This window comes from Solea solea, chromosome 1 (assembly GCF_958295425.1).
Source record: "Solea solea chromosome 1, fSolSol10.1, whole genome shotgun sequence".
NCBI lineage: Eukaryota > Metazoa > Chordata > Actinopteri > Pleuronectiformes > Soleidae > Solea > Solea solea.
The window spans coordinates 18,297,625-18,323,040 of NC_081134.1; the positions used below are offsets into that span (position 1 = coordinate 18,297,625).

Here is a 25,416-nt window from a genome sequence, read left to right on the forward strand (position 1 = left end):
CTACTCATGCAGCAGAATCATGCATCTGCCATGTGTGTCTACATGCTGAAGAACAGACAGCTGAGTTTACACAGTTGTAGTTGAAGTTGCGACTGAGTGACTTATAGTCACATGGCAGTTTACAATCTGAGGACCTGACTGGATGAGTATTATGCATTTATTTATTTTTAGAAAAAGGGCTAGATTCGTCTTCAGCCTGCAAAAAAATAAGCATTTCATGGAGATTATTAATATTCATGCATGACGGTCTTTATAGGTGATGACTGATAACACAAAATATCACAGGAATGTTGAATATTTCACACAATATGTTCAGGAAGCTCCACCGAGTATTGCATATATCTACAGTTATGTCATAGTTTTACATTTTAGATGAGAAGATTAAATACCACTCTCATATCTGTAGCGGCCATCATTTATTATTAACTAATGAAGACCTGTTTTAGCTGTAGCTTAGTTTAGCTAACTATCGGCCATCATTTATCATTAATTCATTAAGACCTGTTTTTCCTGCAGCTTAGTTTAGCTAACTAGCTTACTATCCGGCATTCATCATTAACTCATTATGCCCTGTTTTATCTGCTGTTGTATCTTTAACTTAGATAAGCTAACTAGCTTGCATAGCCTATCTGCCCTTTATCATTAATTCATTATTAAGATCCCCTTTTCTTCCAAAACTGGAAAAAGCTGCTCTCAGGGACATTAAAGTTAGAATTTTTCTTGCTCCTTGATAATTGAACACATTCTCAAGAGCTGAGTGCACAACACATGATGCCATGTTAGTAACACTTGTTAGCAACATGGCTTTTGAATCTTCAAATATGGGATTTGTTTAAATGTTTCAGTATGTATACATACTATGGGGTATCGGACAATATACTTATTTGTTTTGCTTTTTTTTAGTTAAGACGCTGCCACACTAACTGTTTCTACCTGGTCTCAGTGTTTATGCTAAGCTAAGATGACCATTAGCTGAGAGCGGTATCAATCTTCTCATCTGCCAACTTTAAAGGTCCAAAGTGTAGAGGGGTTTATCGCAGAGTGAGACTGTAATACCCACAATTGAAAGTACATAATCTAGGGCTGCAAATAATGGTTATTTTCATAATTGATTAACCTGTCAATTATTTTCTAAATTAATCAAGTATTTGTTTGCTCCGAAAAATGTCAAATGTCCGGCAAAATTATTTCTTTGTTAAATGGAGCAAGGAAACCACAAGATATTCACATTTAAGAAGCTAAAAGAAACTAAGAAAGCTTGTGTAAAAAAACACTCAAACCAATTACTTTATCAAAATATTTGACGACTGTTTGTGATCTATAGCCATACAATTAGCCTTTTTAGTCAAGGGCCGCCAGCTAGCACCATGATTTTTATTTTTTTATTTTACACTTCACCTTTTTAAGCATAAGCTTACTTAGCAACCAAAGACTCAAAAGGGGGAAGAAAATTATAATTTCTGTGTGTCGACATCCAGAACGCTATGACACAAGTTGCTGTACGTGATGTACTGGGACAAAAACAAAAAGGAGAGAGCGTGGCAAATGGTCAGTGAAGAAGCCGATTATGCCGCCGGCACCAGCTGATGATGTTGTATAAATATGCAGTGAAAATTTGCGTTTGGTGTGAACGCAGCATTAGATTAGACTGAGATCTTGAGAGTTGTAAAGGAGTGTTTACATTCTTTTTGATATGACACTGTAGTTCCCTGATATGTATAGAAATCTGCAGTCTCACCATTAGATGTCACACATTCCTACACAGTGGACCTTTAAGGTTGTGATAATAACAGTATCATTAGGCAAGTAGAAAAAAGGTTTTAGTACCATCATTGCATTCTTGTTCCAGACTGACTGTGTATTGCATCACTTCACCTTCTCAGTGCTACAGTCGGCTGCTGCTCTCTATAGTTACAGGCCAGTTTCACATGCACTACACATCGGGGATCTGTTCATCACACACACAGCACACGTTTCCACGAACCACACACCGCAGGGTTTTCCCAGGTTTGTGTCTACAGCCGACTGGTTCGGCTCCCTCTACGGCATTGTCAATTTAAAAAGAAACACAAGCCATTAACTGGCAATATAATCTCTATCAGCACCGCTACCTCTACGAACATGCTACTCCCACTGTGACCCATTACATCAGCACGTCTCAGTGGTCTCACAAATTGCTCACAAAACTCACACAGGGTTTTCTCTTAGGTTTTTCTCGTCTTGTTGCAGTCACCTGACTACTAAGTTAAGTAACTAAGACTGAATGGTGAGCGCTTTACAAGAGACACACGTCTGACTCTCTGCTCGCACTGACTCTGAGAGGGAAAAAAACAACAAAAAAGTCAGTCTGTTATTATTTGGACAGCAGAGACACATGGACATGAGAGCGCTGTGTGATCTCAATCGCAGCACTGCCTCAACGCCTCTGCAGTGGATTTAAGGTGTCCATGCCCCGCTCATAGGCACCTCGGCATCGGTGGTGCTACCCTGCTTTTCTATCAGCCCTCGTTATCATCACATGTACATGACGACACGCACATCACACATAGTAGTTAGCTGTTCCTCTGCTCAGCGTCCCTCTGTGCCGAGGAGGAGGCGCTCTGGCTTTCCTCTGTGTCATCACCCTCTGTCGAATAATAAGGAGAAATAAACATGTAATTGACATTTCAAAACACCTTGTGTTTCCATGTGCATATAATTTGTTATTTATTTATTCATTACATAACTGGTTTATTTATCAGGAATAAAAATACACAGTAATACACTGATTGATGTAAATGTGCCAGAAATAGCCAATAGGCTACTTTTCATCTGTAGTCCCTGGACAGATGTTAAAAAGTCATTTTAAATATATCAAAAATATTAAAGTTAAAACAATAATTCAAACTACAGTAGGTTAAAAAAGATATAGTTTTACATTTTAGCTGCTGGGCTTTATATAATTAGATAATTAAAAGATTAAATTAGACTTAAGCTAACTAGCTTACATTGCTATCATCATTAGATCAAAACCTGTAGCTGATATATCTGTAACTTAGTTTAGCTAGCTAGCTTACATGGACATGTAACATTATTTCATTAAGTCCTGTTTGGCTGGTTTGTATGTAGTTTAGCTAAGCTTATTAGCTCACATAGCCTATATTAAAACCCGTTTTGTAGCTGCTGTATCTGTAACTTAGTATAGCTAGCTAATCTGTCAGTTGCCAAATATTAATTTATATTTGCCTCTTTTTAATTGTATTTTATTTATTTTTAGTTGTTTACTTAGGTATGTGTATATGAACTGCAGGAAACTGAAGTTTGTTTCCACACCATGTCCATAGAAAAAAATCAGTGATTTTACGTTACAGTACAAAGGAGGTGTTGATCCACTGCCGCCTCCATCAATAATTTCATGTATGTTATTTTGTTACTTTGGTCTTTTAAAACCTTCTTTATGATTTAATTATAAACCTACGAAATGAGACAGCAGTAGACCAGCAGTAGAACTGCTAAAAATCCATATTTTCTCTATGGACGTTGGTGTGAGAGAGTGAGCAGTTCTGTTTGGACACCATGGTTTTACCTTCCCCTCCTGCGTTGATGTGCAGCTGGGACAGCGACAGGGTGAGTGGCAGCTCACGCCCCTCTGGGTCAGTGGGACTCTGTAGAATGTCGTGCATGGCGTTCCTCCGTCCTGTCCTCCTGGAAGCGATGAAGTCTGCATACGTGGCTTCAACATCAGACATCGCTTGCGCATTGTTCACACAGCAACAACTGTGGGAAGAAAAGAGGAGTTTCATGTGTAAATACATTTCCTGATGCATCAACCCAATCATTTGCTGTCATTTTAAACCAGTCATTATTAAACCAAGAGATATAACAATATAAAATGTTGGTTTGTGGATAATAGAAGATCAATATTTTCTGACTTTTTTGGACCCATTCTTTGACAGATTAATCTATATTGACAACAGTCGTTAGTTGAAGCAATGTAATCTTCGATTGTGATCCTTAATTTATCCGCTTGAATGATTAGTTTTTAAATAAATAGCTACATCTGTTATGTTAATTCAGCCTCTTAAATATATTGGATTAGATTCCATTAGATCTGATTAGGCTTTATTGATCCTGCACCATGGTAAATTCTCTTGCCACCACAGAACCACTGAAGTCAAAGGCCATGAAAATACATAAAACCACTCAATATGCATAGAATTAGCAATAATAATAAATACTACAAGATACAGTAGTGGCATATAAATAAGTAAAACATGAACATTCTTATTTGTCTGCTTCCTCTATGACAGTAAACTGAACAAACAACATTTGAGCACGTTTTCAGAAAGACAGATGAGCATTTTACTTTTTTTTTTGCATTTTATGGATGAAAGAACAACAATTAATCAAGAAAATAATCAACACACCACTCGATTATGATAATAATTGTTAGTTGAGGCAATATAACTAATATTAACCTGGGATTATAATTGTATAATAGAATAATAGGGCTGCAAATAACACATTAATCAAAATAACTTATCACTTCCTTACCTTCAGTAACAGAGAGCTCCAGTAGTCAGTGCTACGTTAATGGGCAATGATTTCACCGACAGGACGGAGCGACGGGCCCGACATCACTGCACACGGCCCGCAAACACGTACACACTCACACGCACACAAATACACTTATACTGATAATACAAAATAACAAAAACAACGGTAATCACTGGAACAAAGCAGCTTTCCAAAGCCTCCAAACACCCTCAGCTCATTAAAAGTCCATCAGTCACGTCAGCAGGAGACAGCGATCTCTCTGCTCTCCACACATCCATCCTCCATCTTCCTCCTTCGCCGCCAATGAGCGCGCAACATGCGCCATCTGAGCGCTGATTGGTCCGCAAACACAAAAGGATGAGAGGAGAGAGATCTGCGCAGCGCCGAGTGCTCATGGTGCGTTCACTGACACCCCGTAAAATATGCATCTGTTGTGTAACTCCCCGATATGTATACATACACGTATTTTGCCATGTGATTTTTCTGTAAATATTGAAAACATGATGTATATATTTTGGTTGCCCTGTGTCTATACTGCATTATTGCATGTTCTAGTCCGGGGATAATTAATTACAAACTCAGCACAAATGTACAGTCTTGTATAAAGTACCTTAAAGGGAATACTTTTGGAGTATCTTACCAGAAAATTACTTTGGTAGAAGTTGAAGAAATACGATTTATCACATATGACCTACACACTTCTCACAGTGCATCTTACAGAATAACAATAGTGCACAATTGATAGATGCTATAATGAATATTTATTATTAATTTCCTTTATTTTTGACCATCTTTGCTGCTGTTACATCGTAAATGCCCCCGTTGGATGTCAAAATGGAGGAGTTAAAAAAATTAACATAATCACTCTTTAATAAGACAAAAAAGCAAAAACAAAACAAAACAAATCAAACCAATGCAAAAAGTATTAAAAATACTTAAAATACAGGGAACAGAACAAGAATCACAAAGAAAATGAAGCAATGCAGACACTGGGGAGCACGGAGATTAAATACACCAGGGAGGCAGCGATAATGAGACACAGCTGAGACAAATAGGACACAGGTGAAACACATTAGAACGGGACAGACAATCGGAAGAGAAAACCCAAGGAAAGGCTACAACATAAAACAGGAAGGAACAAAAAAACCCACACATAGAAAAACAAAGTTTAAAAAGACGATAAATCCAGGGGTCGTGACAGTTGCCTTATCTTATAATACAAGAAAAATGACATTAAATTAAATAAAAGTATAACATATATATGTAACAATGTTCATTAAAGATAAATCTGACTTTGTATTGACATAAAAACTGACAACAGTCTCCACTTCTCACACTTTTTTTTTAAGTAAGTGAGAAAACATTAAGCTCTTGAAGTAACACCATTATAGGCAGATATATTCCCTCTAAGATAATTTGCTCTCTCATCATCCTCCTCTTCCTCACATATACACACACTGGTACAGTGATAATTAGATTAAGATGGAGCGAGAGATATAGGTAACTCTAATCATTTATAATTAATTTATTATATATTTGTTTCATTTTCTACGCACTCAAAATTTCCTCCTGATTTTCCTCTTGAATTACCACTAGAGGAAGCCTTCGTACCACTGGTGGTAGACGTGCCACAGTTTGGGAACCATGAATATAGAATATATGCACTAGTCTGTCTCCTCCTGTCAGCCCTTACACTTTATTACTGGATATGAAGTAATGTAGTGGAGTTTGTTTATCAGGCTGCTTCTGATCAGAGGCAGCAGGTGGAGGAAATGAAACATACACACAAACACAAACACACGCGCGCGCACACACACACACACACTCTGACACGTCTGCTTTTTATGCAACATAACATTTTCTTTTTTTCCCTCCACTGGAGCAGACAAGTGAGTGTCTGGCTTAAGGGGACTTAAATTTTTAGATTAGGTCAGATGAAACTTTAACGATTCCTGCTGAGGTGTCAGGTCATTAGCGGTGGACAGGCCAAAGGTAAAAATAGCTCACATGCAGAATAATACTGTGAAAAACTGTACTGAGGGAGTGTATTGACTAGAATTTGTGGGTTAATACCGGGTTTAAAAATCCTACCGCTTGCTCAGGCAGCACATATGGTAAATTAGCCTGGCCCCTGGCAAGGATGACATGCAAAATTTGTGAAGCGCTTCCACATTTGTGGAAAATTAATGATCAAATGTGTCTGTAGTTTAGCACCAGAGCCACTCTGTGGTCTCACCCAAAAACAGGATGGCGGCAGACTCACCAGTCCAAAAACAGTTTTTTCTTCTAATCTAAACTATTCAATCTTGTACAAAAATGACACATTTAAGAGATGTGTTGGTTGAAAAAAGGAACATGTTTTCCAATCTGAGCTATTTGACTCAGTTCAGATAAGATAGTCCTTTATTAGTCCCACAGTGGGGAAATTTACATTGCCACAGCAGCAAAGACAGTAAAGATAAAGATATTAAATAACATATGTGCATTTCCACATCCACACGTGAAAGTACAATGTACAAAGATATTAACAATATGACTATAGAAAAAAACAAAAGGTTATTTTTGAACAGTGGGAATGGGGGTGTTTGTTAGATTGGAATTTGCGGCACATGTTATTGCAACATAAATACATGTGCAGGCGACATTTAAAGTTGTTGTTTTTTGCAAAATAAAAGTGCTGCACGCCTCTTCCACCGTGTGACATTTTGGCTGTGATGTGTGTGTGTGTGTGTGTGGAATAGATATTTGGAACACTTGAAGTAATTTCAGGCGCAGTGAAGCAAACAGTGCATGCAAGATTGTGTTTGCCACTGATGCCACTGACTGGCATTTGGAAAACAGCTCGCAGTTGACTGAACAAAGAAATGTTAGACAAAGTGGGACTGAGAGACAGAGAGACAAATACAGTTGCAGTGAGAGACAAACAATGAGACACAGAGATCAGTTCAACTGGGTAACAAACTTATCCAGACATTTTTTTCCTTAAAAGGCTTTGTCCTGATTTGTCTGGTTTTCAGTTGGTGGAGACTCAGAGCAGAGTGTGGTGTCCGGAAATGTACACATATTCTAGTTCAGTGATTGGGAAATAAATGCATTTAATTTTGAATTGCATTTTAAAGTGCTGTAAAATATGTACAGAATGACCTGACCTAGTAGGTAATGTATATACGTACATATAGCAATACTGTGATATAAAAAACGAATGACATATATCTGTGATGCAATTTTGAATAATAAAAACAGAATTACGGTTATATGTGACATCATTTGATTAGTAAAACTGAATTAAAGATATCTGTCGCGTCATTGTTAATGGTAAAAACAGAATTATGGATATGCATGATGCCATTTTGACTAGTAAAACTGAATAACAGATATTTGTGACGTCAGTTTGACTAGTAAAAACTCAATCATGATATCAGTGATGTAATTTGGAGTATTAAAACTGAATCACAGTTGTTATTGACGTCATTTTGACTAGTAAATAAAAAACTGAATTGCATATATCTGTAGCTCTAGTTTTGACTAGTAAGAATGAAGATGCAGATATCGGTTGTGAATAGTATCCTGACTTGCGATTAAACGTTAAAAACGTTTTGGTTTTTTACCTGTATTTTGGGGAGCCTGTCATGTGTGACGTCACTCACGTGAGCGCGCGCGCGAGAAGCACAGATCCTAGCTTGAAGCTACAGTACATTATGCCAGTTAGCTAGCGTAAGTAGCTCATTGAGCGTCATTTTCAATCACTAAAAGTTGGCGAAGTGTTGGAAATTCTATCACGGATACATTTGTTTTCAAACGCCAGTAAACAGAGGAGCAGGTGGCGGCCCTGACAGGGGGCGTGGTGGAGAAAGATAAACTTACCGACACGAAGCAGAGGTTCCAGACAGGAACTTGTCGTCGGAGAGACCAGTGCCGGCCCGAGCCTTTATGGGCCCTACGCTGAATTTGATTTGCCTTATGTTTGCCTCCAATTACAAAAAAACAACCGACGGATAATACACATGTGAAAGTTAAATGGTGAGTTTTAATTTTACTATTATTATTATTATAATTATCATTGTTATTATTATTATTATTATTATTAGTAGTAGTAGTAGTAGTACTGTACTTTTAACCCTGCGTTATAATTGAAGTTTTGATATTATAACGAAAGAAAATACTCTCACTCCGCCACTGGGTGTCGCTGCTGTCACTGGTACCCAAGCCTGTTCAACCTGTTCGTCACACACACACAGAGCTCTCATCCATGCAGCCTCCTCTCCTGTGCGCAGTGCTCCGGCCGCTCCTTCCCTCCTCGCTTCCTCCCCACAGCTGGCTGCCTTTTCTCTCTCTCTCTCTCTCTCTCTCTCTCTCTCTCTCTCTCTCTCTCTCTCACTCTCACTCTCTATGATGCTGTCTTGTATTTTCTCTCTCTCTCCCTCACACACACACACGCGCGCACACACACCGGAGCAAACACTTCGTTGGGCGGAATGACTGACTACCTGTTTTGCATGGTCTAAATTTCGGGAGGAATTTGGCTCGTCGGAAAGGAGAGAGGGAGTCAGTCCAGAGGGAGAGGGGAGAAAAAGAAGAAGGAGGTTCTCCATCCTCCTCTCCTCCCGCGAGGGAATTTATTTCACAGTAAGCAGCCGCAATGTCAATGTTTTTTTTTTCTATATGTGTGCGCATCTGTGCGGATATTCTGCTAAAAGCAGCTGGAGGATGAGAGTCTGCTGCGGGAAACATGGCTGGATGTTGCATGTGTTTGTTATTTTCCTTGTCAGTTTAATCCGAGGCGTGGTGTGTGTGTGTTTTAAATCATCATAATGATGCACTAAAGGGCTGTGGTGCGCATGCATTGATCGTGGATGAAATGGACCCCCCCCTTCCTCCCCTCCGTTTCCACTCTCCATCCATCCGCTACTGGCCGGTGTGTGTGTGTGGAAGGGGAGGTGGGGGGAAGGGGTTTTGTACTGGCTGATGGTGCAAACGCTGTTATCTCTAGATTGACCCAAATATGAGCGATATTCCTCAGATTATCGCAGCTGACAGTGAGGTCAGACAGCGGCTCGTGATGCGCTGCCGCGGCGCCTTTGGTACTGCCTTCTACGGGGAGGATCAGTGTGTGTTCACGCTGTGCGTGTGTGTGTGGATGGATGATGAAGAGCACCTTGCTGCTGCTGCTGCTGCTGCTGCTGCCGCCTCTTCTGCCTCCCTCACTGGCTCCATGTTGGTCACTTAAACGCATGATCTGCCCCAGGCTGTTGTTCCTCCTCCCCACTGTACTGTAGCCTATTTAATCTCATCCATCGCGTTGCCACGACAACCGCATTTCAACATAGAGCGTGGTGTTGGTGGTGTTTGCTCCTGTTAATTGTCTGTTGTTGTGCGACCTGGCACATATTTGGGGGGCCTGTTAGTGTCCAACTGAATTAGCTCTGTAGCTTCACAGCATCAGGTGATAATAATGACACCCACTGAAGGATCATGGGAGATTTATTTTCTGTGTTTACTTTTGAATGTAGACAAATATCAGTTAGATATTACACCAGTGTGTTTCTCACAATAGTGGTGTTTAAATATTGTGTTGCCTAACAACATTCCCGCGCTGCACACCGGAAGTGGTTAGTGGTATGTCAAGTCTGTATAGGCTGTATATATAAAAAGAGGGAAATAATCTGGCACCACGTCACCAGCAACCAGTCTCTAATTGGACGATACCACCTGTATGTGCGATGTCCAACACAAGAATCAAAGCGAACAATGCTGGACTGTAGATCAGTTAAAAAGACTTACAAATCCTGAAAACGTTAATCTGCATTAATCTCCAACATTTAGCAAAGGAAATGTCTGAAATCTCAACATTTAACAGAGGAGTCTGTTGTGTCTCTGTCCGAAAGCTGGTGACTCCGTTCAGCTGTATTTCAGTTCAGTGACTGTGTCGATTCCGTGAACAAATCTTTTTAATCAACTGATTCTAATGATTCAGTTACACTGAAAACAACTGCTTTACGAGTCACTAGTTTGTGTGTTGTGTGTCGCGTGTAAATGGAAGTCACATCACGGTTTCATGCAGCCGTGCTATGGAGGTACTGTAGTAATGGAAAACCGCACCTAACCATGTAGAGTTGAGCCATGCTGTGCCGAGCCAAGGCGAGGTGTGCCGGGACTGTGTAGTGGAAAAGCTACAAAAGAAAAACCTCCAAAAGCTTCTTGTCCCCACCCACCCCTGCTCTGCTGCTGTATACACACAAACACTCCCTCAGTCAGGTATGATAGTTTTGTTTGACAGAGCCTGTTTTCAGATTAAGGACGCAGAAAACTAATATTATTACATCATTTCTGTTCATGAAGATCAAACAGGCAGAATCATAAGAACAATTACCAAACGCACTCTCTCCCTCTCTCTCTCCTGCCACTGGACCAGTGGAAAATGCTAAATCCATACTGAACAACAGATGAAATCACAGCTCAGTGTTAAATGCAAGTAACATGCTTTTTCAGTTGTAGTCGAGACTCTCGGAGTCTAAATGAGCACTTTGACATTTTCCAAAAACTCATTTATTTGTTTTCTCACAGAGACTTAAGATGAGGAGATCGATAGCACACACACTCTCTTTCTCTCTCTCTCTCTCTCTCTCTCTCAGCTCTGTAGGTGAACATGAAGCTGTACAGAGCAGCAGCCTGACATTTTTAGTTTAGAGGCTGTAAAATGAAAGCTTGCTAATTAACACATTATATCTTGTATGTGCAATTTGTTGTTTTTAGACGTGGTTTTTGAGTAGCAATGATTTTCTGAGCCATGAAAAGATACAGGTAGTGATGAGGATATAATTTTTTGATAGATAGCTTACATATTATGATTCTCTGTGGAGATTCTACTTTAATTTTGTAAAATGTTGCACTGTTGCACTGTTGCACTGCTCTATAACAAATGTTTGCCATTTTCTGTCCCTGGATAAGAATTTAAACACAGGAGAAGTAATGATTCGACATTTACTGTGAAGTTGATTGATTATAAATGATCATTGTGATTTTTTGAAGCGAGGGAGGGCATACAAGGGGTGGGAATCACAGGGTAGCTCTCGATACGATACATGGTCCACAATACCACTAATGTCGTGATAATCAATATATTGGAAGACAATCATAAAGCGATACATCACAAAATCTGTCAAACTGGAGAAAACAAAATTGTAAAATCTAATAAAATCCAAATAAAATAATTTATATATCGCTTTCTTCACCATGCTCAGACAGTAAAAATGTCATGTTGTGGGCTGTTTGATTCTTGTGAATATTTGTTACAGTTGGAGAATTATGTCTTGGAAATATCTTGAAATGGCACAAATGTGTTGTCGAGATATCATTGTATTGTGCGATCCCTAATTTTTTGGACTAGTTCTTCTTTGGTGTTTAATGGCGAACTGTTGCATGACTGCCTCCTTCTGGATTTGATCATCCATTACAGTCTGCGACAGTCATCTGTCTGTCGCATTTAATTGACAGTTACTGTATAAGAGTGGTTTCACTGCTCTCTGTGTCCACTTCTATTTTTGCTAATTTTCGTTTGATTACTGAAACGCTGTCTCTCAAAAATTTAGTTTTTTTTATGAAATCTCTTAGATTAAATTCTCCTTTTGATGAGAAGTAGACCAGCATGTAATGGGCATATTTAATAATAACGCAATTTTGTTCCTAATAATACTTGCCTTACGAGAGGTAATTAAGAGGCATATTATATCTGGCTTCATATTACCGTATTGATTTGGTGCGTTTCAATATTTTTTTTACAGACCCAGTGGCAAATGTATCCCATATTTCACAAAGAAGTAAGACCCCAAAACAGGAAACTTTTTAAATACAAACAAATTAAGATCTAATTTCACACGGCAAGCCTTCCAACCGCTCGTCTGCCACTATCTCGTTCCAATACTCGGAAATAGACACGTAATTATCAGCTTTTTAATGTGACCACACGTGAAAGTAGCGTGAATGTGATCCACAGTTTGAACTCCTTCGCTTGGTTCGGTCTGTGCGAGTTCACACTAACAGCTTGTGTTTACCGACTGCTACAAGCCAGATTTGCAACACATCAAAGCAGAGCGACAAGCATTTAACACACACAGGTCCTGTGTTCTCGTCACACAACATTTAACCGACTGAAGAGCTTCTCTCCTAAACGGAGTGTGAACTTTTCCATCACACCCAACAACCTATCAAGATTTTAGTGCTTTAACCGCATATATTTTCCTTGTAATGTCACCCGCATACATGTACCCAACCTAGTTATATCAAGAGAGACATGTTTCCTATTGGATTTTAGAGGTTGCTACGCCCTTGAATTGACTTTGAGGTTTTTGATGACTCGTCTTGTTCATGGTGGGAGCTGAATCAACACCATTGCCGTTTTCTGGTCCCTCTCTCTCTTCAGCAAAACCCCCGACATCACAAATCAGTTCAAACCTACACGATCTTACTCCAGAAGTCTCCTCTACCTCAGAAATGTAACTCTTCCTCTTTAGATATGAGCCGAAGCGCCTCTTCCAAGTTGCCCTCCCACTTTAAGTTGTGTCAGCACAATTTGATTTTTTAGAAGGTATTGAGCTCTTTTAATTAACGCCATTATCACCAACGTTAAAATACACTGGTGTAAATAGGCCGATATATATATATATATATATACAGTAGAACAGTATTTCAGATATTTCTGCAAGTATCACCAGAGGAAGCTTGCATACCACTGGTGGTACATGTACCACAATTTGAGAACCATGCTGACCAGACCCTTCATAGCAGCTAATTTTAACCCATCAATACATGAATATCCGGAAAGTACTAGTGCTCCAAGAGCTATGTCATGAGGATTTTGAAACTACATCTACCAGCTTATAGCTATAATATTCGCTGTGTATTGCTGCTGCTGCCCCCTCCGAGCAGATTGAGGACAATTCATTGAGAATAATGGAGTGACCTCATTGCTTCATCCGTGGTGTCAAATCTGGAAAGTGATGTTCACTGCCACGGTTCAGAGAAATGTTAAGAGCGAGCTTTCATCTTTCTCCAAAGACTCCTCTCACCTGCTGCTGCTGCTGCCTTAACAGACTTCATTAAGCTTTTATACAGAGAAGGTGACACATGTGATGTGGCCAAACTCTTAATAACATGTAAGTGAGAGTGATGGGAGGGAAGATTCATGGTGCTTTGTGCTCGAGACCCAGAGTCAAAGTAGTGTTTCACGTAAAGGATCTCACGGCAAAGGCAGGAAACTCATATAATTTGGAGGTGGATTTTGATGCACAACCACTCTTCTCACTGAGCGTGATGCAATTAGGTAAATAAATTATAAGGAGCAGGAAAGAAATTGCCTCAAGGGAAGAAAGAGTTGGAGTCAGCATCTAGCGATATTGAGGTAGGGCTGAACAATTTCTGCAAAACATCTAACTGCATTTTCATTCTTATATACAGACTTAGACTTACATACAGTATATTGTAATTGTGATGTCATTGGTGATATACATTTTAAGTTAATTATTTCCGTATGACAGTATGACTATACTATGTTAATGGTTAATTTTTTAACCATTAACTTTTTTCGATACCAGTTTTATAATATAATTTCTAAAAAAGAAAATTACATTACACATTATGGTACAACTCCAAATCCATTCTTAGTTTAGTAGTATTAGTATTTACAGTTTTTTTTACATTAAAAAAAATTAACTACAAATTATTTTCAGTGCAAAAAGAACAATTGCAAACAAGTGACAAGTCATTGTCACTCAAGATCTCACAGAAACTTACAGTGGTAAAAAATGTCTTATCATCTCCCTATTTGACATTAGAACACACAAAACTGAGATAACCTCAGCTTAACTGGTCAACAATAACAACAGCTCCATTGTAGAAAAGTGACTGTGGCACTCGTCTTGTTTTTCCTTTAGTCATTTTCTTTTTCTGCCAGTGTGAAAAGATTCACACTGACTGGCCTTGTCCTCCTCCTCACATCAGGTTCAGAGGCTACTATGAGGACAAGATAAACATAACAGTGAGCTGTTTAACAGCAGATGCAATAGATTTTAACTGGCTAAGCTTTATCAGTTACTGTCTATATTCAGTTAGCTTTTCATTTAGTTAGCTATATAGCCATAACATAAAACTACATACTAATATCTTAAGAAGCAGATATTACGCTGCAGTAACATTAACTTAAGTAAACAAACATACAACACGTAAATTTACCTGCTAATCCCTGACACAGCGCCATCAGTATCAGTGTTGCCGACCTTAGTGGTGATATCTATTTTACAAATTGCGTCGCACACTATATTAGTATTACTTCAGTTGAAAAGGAGCCACACTTTCAATTTTGTGACATTTTTAGCCCCTTCATCGCAACACACTTACGTTTAGTTAGCAACACAGATACACGTGAACGCGATCCGTGGGCCTAACAGCATTGTATTCTTCCTGCACGCTGCAACCACGTGTAACGTTACAGCCAATCACCGGCAGCATTCTCAGATCTTGATCACGTGATTAACTCCGTAGGTACCGAAACTTAGGACTGAAAAACAAGTCACGTTTCGATACCCGGTAGTATCAAAGCATTTCGGTCGGTACCATAAAAGAACCGAAGTTTGGTACCCAGCCCTATGCATGAGCTTATTTGAATGTTTAGAAACTCTGATTGGTTAGATGTTAGGGGTGAAAATATGGATTTGGTGATAAACAGTATATCATCGTCAGGGCAAATATCAATATTTTATTTAACAAATTTAGCTGCTCTAAAGTAAACAGTCCCTGCCAGTTATACTCCCCAGCCATCGCTACTGTCTGCTACATGTCTCCTCAAGGTGGTGCTGCTCAAATGAATGAGGGGAAACTTGGGTGGAAGTTACTTTGCCGAAGAAGCGGGATAATGGCGGAGAAAGCTTCGTTAAGAGATGCTTCATGTACTCTGTGTTGTGTAAATAGAGAAATCTATCTTTTGTCAGACGTTTTGTTTTACAGAGATATCGTGATGTATTGCTATGGGATCACAGAATTGTTGTATCGTGATATTATTGGTATCGTTGACCATGTATTGCGTATCGTATCAAGAGGTACCCTGTGATTCCCACTAGAAATTAAAACTGCTATATTACTGAAATTCTGTTCTCAAAATATCATTAACATGCTAATGTTTGGAATAAAACAAAAATGCCTGTGGTGTGCAAAGGCCTTTTGACTAATTAATGAAATGGACGATGCCTTTAATTTGCCTCAAAAGTCAATATAAAAAGAGGACATTACAGTACAAATAAAAACACACTCAATATATCCAAGTTATTACTACCTCGAGTCTTGAATTTGTTATATTTAGTAACATTTCACTCCTGCCAATGTTTGCTGAGATCTGGTGGGACAATAGTGCCAAAAATTTTAATGAGTGACAATTCAGAAGTTTAATTTGACCACCAACGCACAATCTTAAAGCAGCTTGTCAGTCTGTTGAATTTTCAATATCTCAAGAAACAACCTGCTGTGAGAAAGAAGAGCAGCTTTCACCAGTTGGAACTAACCACCGGGGACATACAGATACTATATATACAGTACATAGGAGGCTGATAAATACTTGATTAGTATGAAACAACACATGACCTAGTTTTGTCTCAGGTTTAGTAATTTTAGAGTTAAAGTTGTTTATTGCGAGTGCTTGTGTTTTCTTGTCGATGCTAGTTAACGTTATATAGGAGGTACAGTTGTACAGGGAATTGTTGATGGCGATGGTTTTATAATTGGTGCCGCTTGAACAATGGAGAACAGTGCAGAAAGTATGTGTTCTAACAGTGGCATTGTCATGCAAAAGCAGTGGAAAATCACAGTTTAAAAGTTTTTATTTTGGACATAAAACCATTTTAAAAATGTAAAATTCCCAAGTTGAGCTGCAACTAACGATTGTTTTCATTATCAATTAATCAGTTGATTATTATTAACACTCAAATAATTATTTGAGTGTTTGGTCCATTAAATGTTAGAAAATGTTGATCGCTGTTTACCAAACCTGGAAATTATGATGATGTTTGTCGACAAATCAAAATGATTCAGTTTTAATTATTTATTTTATTGTTCGGAGCAAAGAAACCAGATAATACTCAAATTTTAGAAGATTATTTCTGAGGACTAAAGACATTCTACTTCATTCTGCTTGTGCAGCGATTGCTCGATAGGAGATCAAATGGCAATCATGAGATAAGATTAATTTTTTTCCAATGTGAATCAGCTATTCATTGTCCTAACCTGACAATCTCTGCTGATAACCTTGTTGAGTAAAACAGACAAATTACAAACACAGGGAGAGAGAGAGAGAGAGAGATTGTTTGTTGATGCTTCACTGTATTTTCCCATCATGTCTGATCCGTATCACTGCTGGCATCTCTGTTCCTCCAGTGAGTAGATGTGAAAGATACGTAGGTTGCTTGGTCGACAACCTCTTGACACCCTGATCTCTTCATAGCAGACACTCGGAAGGAGATAAATAACACTGTTTATGACAGCAAAAATTGGCTAAAATAACAACAATTGTTGTAGTAAATAGATGAAATTAGAAAAAAGCACCCAGAGTGTGTAGACCCTTACCACGATGTTAGAACACTCTATCTAGCAAGGTTATCTCCCTTTGTCTGCTTTTTACATAATGATTGAACTAGTGGGACTTCACAATTTTGGTTTCTTGCAAACGGGATTGACCGATATAAAAAATGTGTGTCCCACCAACAGCAATCAAGTGCACCCTGAACAACAGTTGTGTGTCCTGTTCAGTCATAGCTGCTGCTGTTTCCTTCACCTGGCAGCTCCAGGTGAGTTTCCTGCTGTCTGAAAAAGGCTGTGTGTCCTTCATGGTACGATTTGGTTTGGAATGGTAAGGTCTACTTGGTAGGGGCGTTGTGGTCTCTGAAAAAATAATGGTCTCAAGGAAGTTACATTTTTCTGTTGCTCAGTTAGCTGACTGTCATGGGTGGAGCTGGACCGCACAGTACTACTCAGTATTACTCTGGTAGCCCTCTGGTATGGTTGGGGCTGTTTATTTTGGTACTCAAAGCACAAAAAAATACGTACTGTACTGTATCAAACTGAACTGTTCCATGGCTCAAGTAATGAACGAGTAATGGAGAGCCACAAGGGGGCGACTCTGCTGCCTGCAAAAAGAACTCTTGAATTAGCTTTTATTTCTGACTTGATTGGTTACCGTCAGTAAACATTTTCTTAAGAAGTCCATGGTCCCAATCCATAGTATTCCCCTACTTTTTTCAATACTGAGAGGAAAATTGATTATGAAGCTCAACAAATGAGTGTGATTGACAGCCGGTATCAGCCAAAAAGAGCCTGGTTCCAAGTGATCAACATAGCTTTTGGCTAAATTGCCAACTGGTTGCCTCTTGGATTGGAGTCCAAGTGGATTAAGTGTGCTTTCAAGGAAGCGGGAAAACATGTGACTTCACTGAAAAACTCCTTTTTACGCTTTGACCATGTGTTTAGCATCATTGACTGAAGCTGAATGATGGAATGTTGTCCGGTGAGTTTTTTTTAATGCATCTGAACTGAATCCGAGCTCTCGGAATGCTCCGCTGTACCTCTGTATTCAACCTTTTCCATGTATCAGCTTTGAAATTGTCAATAAATGGCCGTGTGCCAGTTCATTTGGCAGCCATGGCCGGGCTACAATCACTGCCATGTTTGACAGATGAGGTTGTGGCTATAGGTCATGAGCTTTTCCTGTTTTCTCAACGTCCTTTTCCCCCCATTATTTTGATAGAGGTTGATTTTTGTCAAGCTTTGATGCAGGACTGTACCAATTTCTTTTTTGGGGTGTTTTTGTGAGCTGCAGTCATGGCTTTTGCATTTTTGTATATTTACCTGAGCTATGCATTGTTTTGGGAATCTACTAAAGCCTCTTATTTTTATTATGGCAAAAATATAGTGTTATATTTGACACAATGGCTGTGAGGCTCATATTTATTGGTGGTACGACTAAAAAGGTGAAGAAATGGAGTCAGTGATAGTGCCGTTGTATTGATACATACAACAAGGATTGGGTGCAATATTTAGGTGACTTAACAACCAGCAACCATTTCCTCTCTCCGCAGCTTCCACTCATGGCTGTGCTAATGGATGGTGGCAAATAGCAGCTGCACTTTGCTTCCCTGTCTGAGACACTGAGTGGTTTTCCCTCTTCTCCGTTGCCCTAAGAGGAGAGAGGAGCAGAGCGGCTGCTATGGAGAGGGTAATGGTTGTTTGTCGGATGCATCGTTTTGTCACTTGAGTTTTGTTCATTCCACTCGATGGTCTTCTTTGTTGCCGGAAAATCACATGGCACATTATATTTACGCTGTTTTTGTCTCAGTTTGACGTTCCCAGCTAGCAGGGAACTTTCCCACAAGTGTGGGTAACGTTGCGTTCAGGTTATAATTATATTTCGGAAAAAAACGTTTTTATCTAATGTTGCACAACGTTCTAAAGACAAAACCTAGAAGAACAAATTTAGTTGCAACATTCAGAGAATGTTTTGAGGACGCCATTATGCCTTGGATTGCAGGACAGGATAAGGACAATAAGTTTTTGAACTGCGATATATGTTAATGAAGATGAAAAGTTTTGTCTGCAACACACCTCTGGTTTTTGAGACCAGAGGTGACAGAACATTTGTCATTAAACATTCCCGTAAAGTGATGTGTAGGGCTGTAGGGAAAAATAATCTCATCACAATATACTTTTTAATATCATTCGATATCAATATATATCGCAATGTACTATCACATTAATATTTCTGTCAATCTGTGTAATATAAATATAAAAGCTCAAAATAGGTTCAATTGTTGGCAAACAAACGCAGCAAAAAAACAAAACAAACACACATGCGACTTGACCAATCCGACGTGGAAGTATGACACATTTTGCAAAACCATTATTTTCAACCGTTCTTAATTGTACCATGTCTTAGGCAATAAAGTACACGATTGCGTACGTGAGATCACTGTTTTTGTCGTACACGGAGAAGACACTGTGGTCTGCTGTTGTGAGGCAGACATCCTGTTTGCTTTAAAGGTAGGGCCACCTGCATGTAGTTTGGTCTTTCGTGGTTTGTTCTCTTCAGATGTCTTCTTCTTCTCACTATTCAGTAACACTGTCATTTGAGGTATTGTTAGTTGTCTGTCAAAATGTGGATGAAACTATTTCTATCTTGTTTTTATATCGAGGAAAAGTTCTATTGCGATATATATGTATGTTGTTATTGTTTTATTGCCCAAGTGATGTGATAAAAAAGTACACAGTAAATTTCGCAGTGTTAAATGTGCAGTGTCAAAGTTCAATGACTCTAGGAAAGAGTTAATTTAACACCAATACCACCAAAAGGACCAAATACACTCGGACACAGTGTTGATTTAACACTGCACAATTTTCCTTTTGACGTTCTGAAGATGTTTGAGCATAATGTTCTAACAATGTTATTATCAGGTCTTTGGAGAACATTATCTGACCTTAGAGAAGAATGTTGTAGAAGAACAAAACAAAAACTTACTGGAACATTTCATAGTAACGTTCTCACAATGTTCATAGAACCAAGCTTTTCTAGCTGGGTAGTCATCCTTTAGAAGGTTATACATGGACTAAAGTTGATCAGCCTAAACACACACATATATATATATACATAGTATATAGTATTAAATCACCACCAGAGCACATAAGCAAATGTATGAGTAGTTGATATACAGGAGGACCATCCTGCCAATGTCTGTGTGTGTCCCTCTACATCAAGTGAGACAATAATACTCCCCTTAATCCACCTCACACTGCTCTTCTCACTCAATCAATTCTCTGTGGAGTGGGATGTTGCCAATTTGTGGTTGCCAAGTTGTGGCTGGCAAGTTGTGGTTGCCCCGGCAACGGGGACTCGGGTTTACTATGATGTCAGCCAGGTGCGGTCTCGCAGCGTGGTCTCTAACAAGGCTGACCCTTGTTGGGAATAATGAGCCTGACTCCGCTGTCATGGCGATGACTCCTTTTGTGTACGAGGTAAAAATCAAGTGAGCAGCGAACTCCCAATTAGACCAGAGTGTGTGATGGGGAGAATGGGTGGGTGTGTGTGGGAGTCGGAAGTTTGTTTGCTTGTTTGCTGTAAAAATGCCTGTTACTTTAAAATGTTCGACAAACACGTTTTCATGTGAATGTGTCTTATGTCGTATCCTTTAAGAGTAAGCTGAATTTTATGTTAATGGTTATTAAATCATCTTAATTTGAAGTTATGTTTTCTAATCTTACTTGAAATGATTTGCACTACAGTTCAGTAATTCACCCATTCACTGACACATCTGTACAGTGCAGCACGTTCCATATCGAGCATTTTCTATCCATTCACACACTACCCAGCCAGCTGTTAAGAGTAATTTGGTGTTAAATGTCCAGTTTGCAACATTTAGGAGGGTTTATAGGCACAAGTACCCATAAGTATATTTGAACTTTTAGTTTTGAACTGCTTTATTTAACATTTTTTTTATGTTCCTAGTCTTTTATATGGCTGCCAATTTGCGCTGCCATGTTTCTACAGTAGCCTAAATGGGCAAATTAGCCAGAGCTTGGCTTTCTGTTATGTGAAGGCCCCCGTAGTTCTGTGACACACTTGGTAAAAGTGGCACAGTTCGCTTTGTTACAGTATGGTGCATATTTTTTTGCCTTTCCATTAGTAATAGAACCAAAATAACCAGCCCCAACCGTTCCATTCTTTTGCACCCTTCCCTTGGGGTAAAATGCTGCGGGATGGTACAGTCAGGCTCCACCCACAGTCAGTCAGCTGATTGGGCGATAGAAAAACGTCACTCCCTTGCGAGTGGTGTTTCTTCAACACCCGCAGTCTATTCTAACTTTTTGAGACAAACAGCCATAAAACCGAGTGGAGCAGTCGAAACACAAGCCTGACCCCGGGCTTTACCATTCCAAACTGTGCCGTAGTGCCATGGTTCCCAACCTGGGGTCCAAGCCCCCCTTAGGTGGGCGCCAGAGATCACATGGGGGGTCACAGAGCTTTGACTGCTCTGAGTTTGTGAGGTTAATGTAATTATATTTGTGCATCCCAATCAGACACTCTACTAATTAGAGTCTGATTAGAAGTCAGTATCACCCAAATAAAAACTATAATTTTCCCAATTTATTAAGCTATTTATCACACTTGATCACGTTCCTGTTGTGTGAGAAACGTCAAAGTACAGAAGACTGTTTATTTTTGCATATGAACTTTTTAGTTTATTCTTTTTTGTGTGCGTGCCCTGGACAAGGGGGGCCTGGTTTGTCCTGGACACAAGCAAGGGGGGCTTCAAGGAAAAATGGTTGGGAACCACTGCCGTAGCGTATCATGATGGAGGCACAGCTTTAGATGTCACTATTTCTTACACATTGCAAGCTGAGCCGATACTAAAATGTGGCGTCAACAGACTGCCGGCCACTGATTGGTCAGCTGCTGTCCACAAAAATATGTTGTGGTTCGTCAACGAGGTGCAGACGTTCCTGCATTTGGAGAGGATCCAGGGCGAGCTGGACCGAGAAAACACATGGCCCACATGCTTTCCAGTCATGGAAAAACGAGTAGAGTTGAGCCCAGTGGTGCTAGAACTGTATTATGGAAACAAGGGCTGTTTTTGCTCCATCAATATCTCTCTACTACTATTGTTTAAAACCCATGTATACTCATTTAAGATTTTGAATGCCCTTGCATTTATGAACCCTTACATAACTGTAAATTAGATTATTTTCCATAGGAGGTGCTCAGAGAAAGCCATTGTGCCAATGTTTGTGTCTAGTTTAGTAGAACAATACGTTTCCTAATGACATTAATTTTCCTTTCTTTCCCAGTGTGACACAGATAAATTTGTTAGAGATTGTTCTTTTCTTTATCCACCACCAAATCCCCTATAATGATTCCATTGTTTGCATTTTTACCCCATCATTTGTTTCATGTTTTGCTGACTCTGTAGTTGGCATGGGTCTTGGTGCAGTCTGCTTTCTTTGTGTATTCTTTTGCTTCAGGCTGTGTCCTTGACCAAAAATACATCTCAAACCCCTAAAAAAACCCTAAAGAAAATGAAAAATCACCACTACATGTGGGGGGAAAAAAATGACTACTCAACTCAACTCAACCTATTAAATATGAAGATGACAAGCATAAAAAAAGCACTTAAAGAAAAGAAGTGAATGTTTTCTCTTCTTGTCCTCTGAAAACTTTTTATGCTATAAGCATTTTTTAAACTTTAAAGGGCGTTTCAGTGCCCGAACCCTTAATAATTTCTTACCATGTGTGAGTATTTGCTTGCTTGCAGGTTTTGTAGGCATGTGTGTGTGTCGGTGTGCACACGTGCAGCAGAGGAAGTGGCGTCTGGCCAGCACAGACCAGCTTTGTCTGGCTCTAATGCCTCTTCATTCACTGTACTCACATGCAGTCAGTGACTCGCTGACAGCGACTAATCTCCTCTTTATCTTAAAGGTTTGCTCAGCACTTTGCTTTCCCCATTCAGGCAAATGGGAAACCAAAGATTTCAGGCAGCGGCGCTGCTGCACTCATCATTCACCGCCTCCCACCGTTTGCATTAGTTGCCTTTGTTATATTGCAGAAGCGACTTGACTTGAGTATTGAGTGTTTAGCTCCATAAAGCCTCTCTCACACTGTGGGTATACCTGGGATTTTGAAATCTAGGTGATTAACACCACTCACATTTCGCCACGCCATTATTTTAGTGGGTATGGGGTGTAATATTGGTCTAACACAATTTTTGGACATGCCCAGATATACGAATATTCTAATGTGACATGTTCAGAAGAAAATATGTCTCTGCATCGCAATTTGCAGAAATAATTCAGATTATACTCCAGATTATATCCAGTTAGAACACCTTTAGCCATGCTGAAAGTCAGTCACTCCGCTGCTTGGATTGTCTTATAGCTGTTCAAATTTCAAGGATTCATCGTTGCCATTTTGATTATCTCCCGTTGTAGCACACGATTTCTGTGGATTTTGCTAAAGATACTCGAGGAGGGCAGGTGACAGATACTTTGTCAAGACCACAAATTTCTACTTTGGGGTGAAATATCACTACAGGCGTTGGATGGATTGTTATTAAGTTTGCTGCAGGCATTCATGTTTCCCTCAGGATGACTTGATGCAACTTATGAGATTGTGTGGCTTCACAGGATTCACCAAAATTTATGTTGCGTTTTGAGCCCCTGGCTCTTTGCCTACAGACCGAGACAGGGATGCTCAGCCGACCCTGAAAACATGGCTGCTAGTGGGGGGGCATCAGAAAGATTTTTATTTTAATAAAACCTATAACTTAAGTCTACAGTATTTTGAGAATATATTTGCCTCTTTTTCTAGCCATTAGTCAGCCTTTTCTGGCTGTCACGATGTAAATCATTCCCTCTACCACACCAAAGTCCATAGAGAAAATCATCAATTTTACATCCTAGGCATGTAGGAGTTGTTGATCCACTGCTGCCTCCATCCGTACGTTCACATGTATTATTTTGAGACTTCTGTGTTTGAAAATCTTTTGTTTGGATTTAGCAAAGTGACCCAACATTACCAAACAAGGCAGAAGTAGATTAGCAGCTCCTGTGTCCCCTATGAGCTAAAAATGCAGATTTCCTCTATGCACTTTGGTGTCAGAAACTTAGATTCTCTGTCCTTCCTTGTTTCTGCATGGACATGTTTGAAGTGTCTCTGGCTGGTGTTGTTGTCTATATGGAGTCAACCTGATATTTAAAGTGTCAAATCTCAAACAAAGTAAATTCCCCATGTTTAACCTGTTTAATCTCCTTCCAAGGAGCTTCTCCCCCCAACCCAAAACGTAGCCTAATATTGTAATAGACTGCAACACATTAACCTTCCAAAAATGTCAGCAAAATTGCCCAGAGCGAGTGAAAACATAATACTTATTAAATAAGTCAGTGCATTGATATTAGCATTTATTTGAAATGGCTGCCGTGCCTGTGTATATCCTCTGAAGGGCCACTGTGCTCTAATATGACACGTGCAAAAAGATGAGGTGTGTTATCTCTGACACGTATGATCCATCCTCCGCTCACTCTTCATTTTCTCACCACCGTAGCCTGGATGGGATGATGAGTTTGCAAACATTAGGAAGATATGGGTCATTACGTTTGTGCATCTATCCAGCAGCCGTGGCAATTAATGACCTCGCTAATGGCTTTTCTGTGCTGACGCTAAACAACCTTTATAATGTCTGCGATAACGGGGAAATATATACTTGTGGATTCTGCTTTGTTTGTGACATATTAAGTAGAGACACAGGCTGACAGAAGGGATTACACTGCAGAATAAATAACCCAGCCCCACTGAGCCAAATATTCTTTAATTGATTTAAGTTTTCTTGTTTTAAGAGAGAAAACTCAGCCAATGTGTGCTTGGCTAGAATTCTTAAATCTAGCTTGTAAATCAAGCCACTTTGAGACAGTTTTGTGCCTAAAAAACGAGCCAAAAACAAGACAAAACTGGCCAAAAGTTTAGTTCTTAAACAAACTAGGGTTGGGTGGTATACCAAGTTTTAAAACTCTCTCAAACAAAGAGAGGAGAACAGACTCCAACAGAAGATGTGTGGTTGCTCTTACTTATAAAATTTACAACAAATTAAGAGGGTTGTTTTTCCTTCCTCAATGAGATTATTCTTCTAGTGCAAAAGATGGTTGCCAAGATTATATTTATTTTTTTTTGGAAAGAAATAAGAGCAATTTCCCAGAAATTATTTTTTCTTGAAAATCAATGTTTGCAGTGTATTTATGAGATAATGTCTAGATGTTTAGCTAGAAAATGAGCAGAGTTGAAATATGAGATTGTAGTTTTCTACCTGT

General features: G+C 39.3%; 2 protein-coding genes across 6 annotated transcripts in view; one reads left to right on the forward strand and one right to left on the reverse strand.

Moving 5' to 3' along the window:
* Positions 1 to 409: 409 nt before the first annotated feature.
* LOC131467594 (cAMP-dependent protein kinase inhibitor alpha-like) lies at positions 410 to 5,196 on the reverse strand. The gene is made up of 3 exons (XM_058641596.1): positions 4,534 to 5,196; positions 3,566 to 3,756; positions 410 to 2,626 (listed from the first exon to the last, which is right to left on the reverse strand). Exons 2-3 carry the CDS (start codon positions 3,726 to 3,728, stop codon positions 2,553 to 2,555), a joined length of 237 nt encoding a protein of 78 aa, XP_058497579.1. The 5' UTR covers positions 3,729 to 3,756; positions 4,534 to 5,196; the 3' UTR covers positions 410 to 2,552.
* Positions 5,197 to 8,275: 3,079 nt separating this feature from the next.
* ctnnd2b (catenin (cadherin-associated protein), delta 2b) overlaps positions 8,276 to 25,416 on the forward strand; it is a 135,503-nt gene continuing 118,362 nt past the window's right edge. For 2 of the 5 annotated variants that reach the window (XM_058627589.1, XM_058627622.1), the window contains exon 1: positions 8,815 to 9,162. The gene's annotated coding sequence lies outside the window, so the exon portion shown is untranslated. Of the gene's footprint in view, positions 8,557 to 8,813; positions 9,163 to 25,416 lie in introns of those variants that run through there. The other 3 variants (XM_058627597.1, XM_058627605.1, XM_058627613.1) reach the window with 3 other exon arrangements.

Excerpts from the sequence above, each read along its gene's own strand:
- LOC131467594 (XM_058641596.1), bottom strand. The coding sequence starts at position 3,728 with ATGTCTGATGTTGAAGCCACGTATGCAGACTTCATCGCTTCCAGGAGG. Across the intron at positions 2,627-3,565 it reads CATCAACGCAGGAGGGGAAG|AGGGTGATGACACAGAGGAA; the intron begins GTAAAACCATGG and ends ATTATTCGACAG.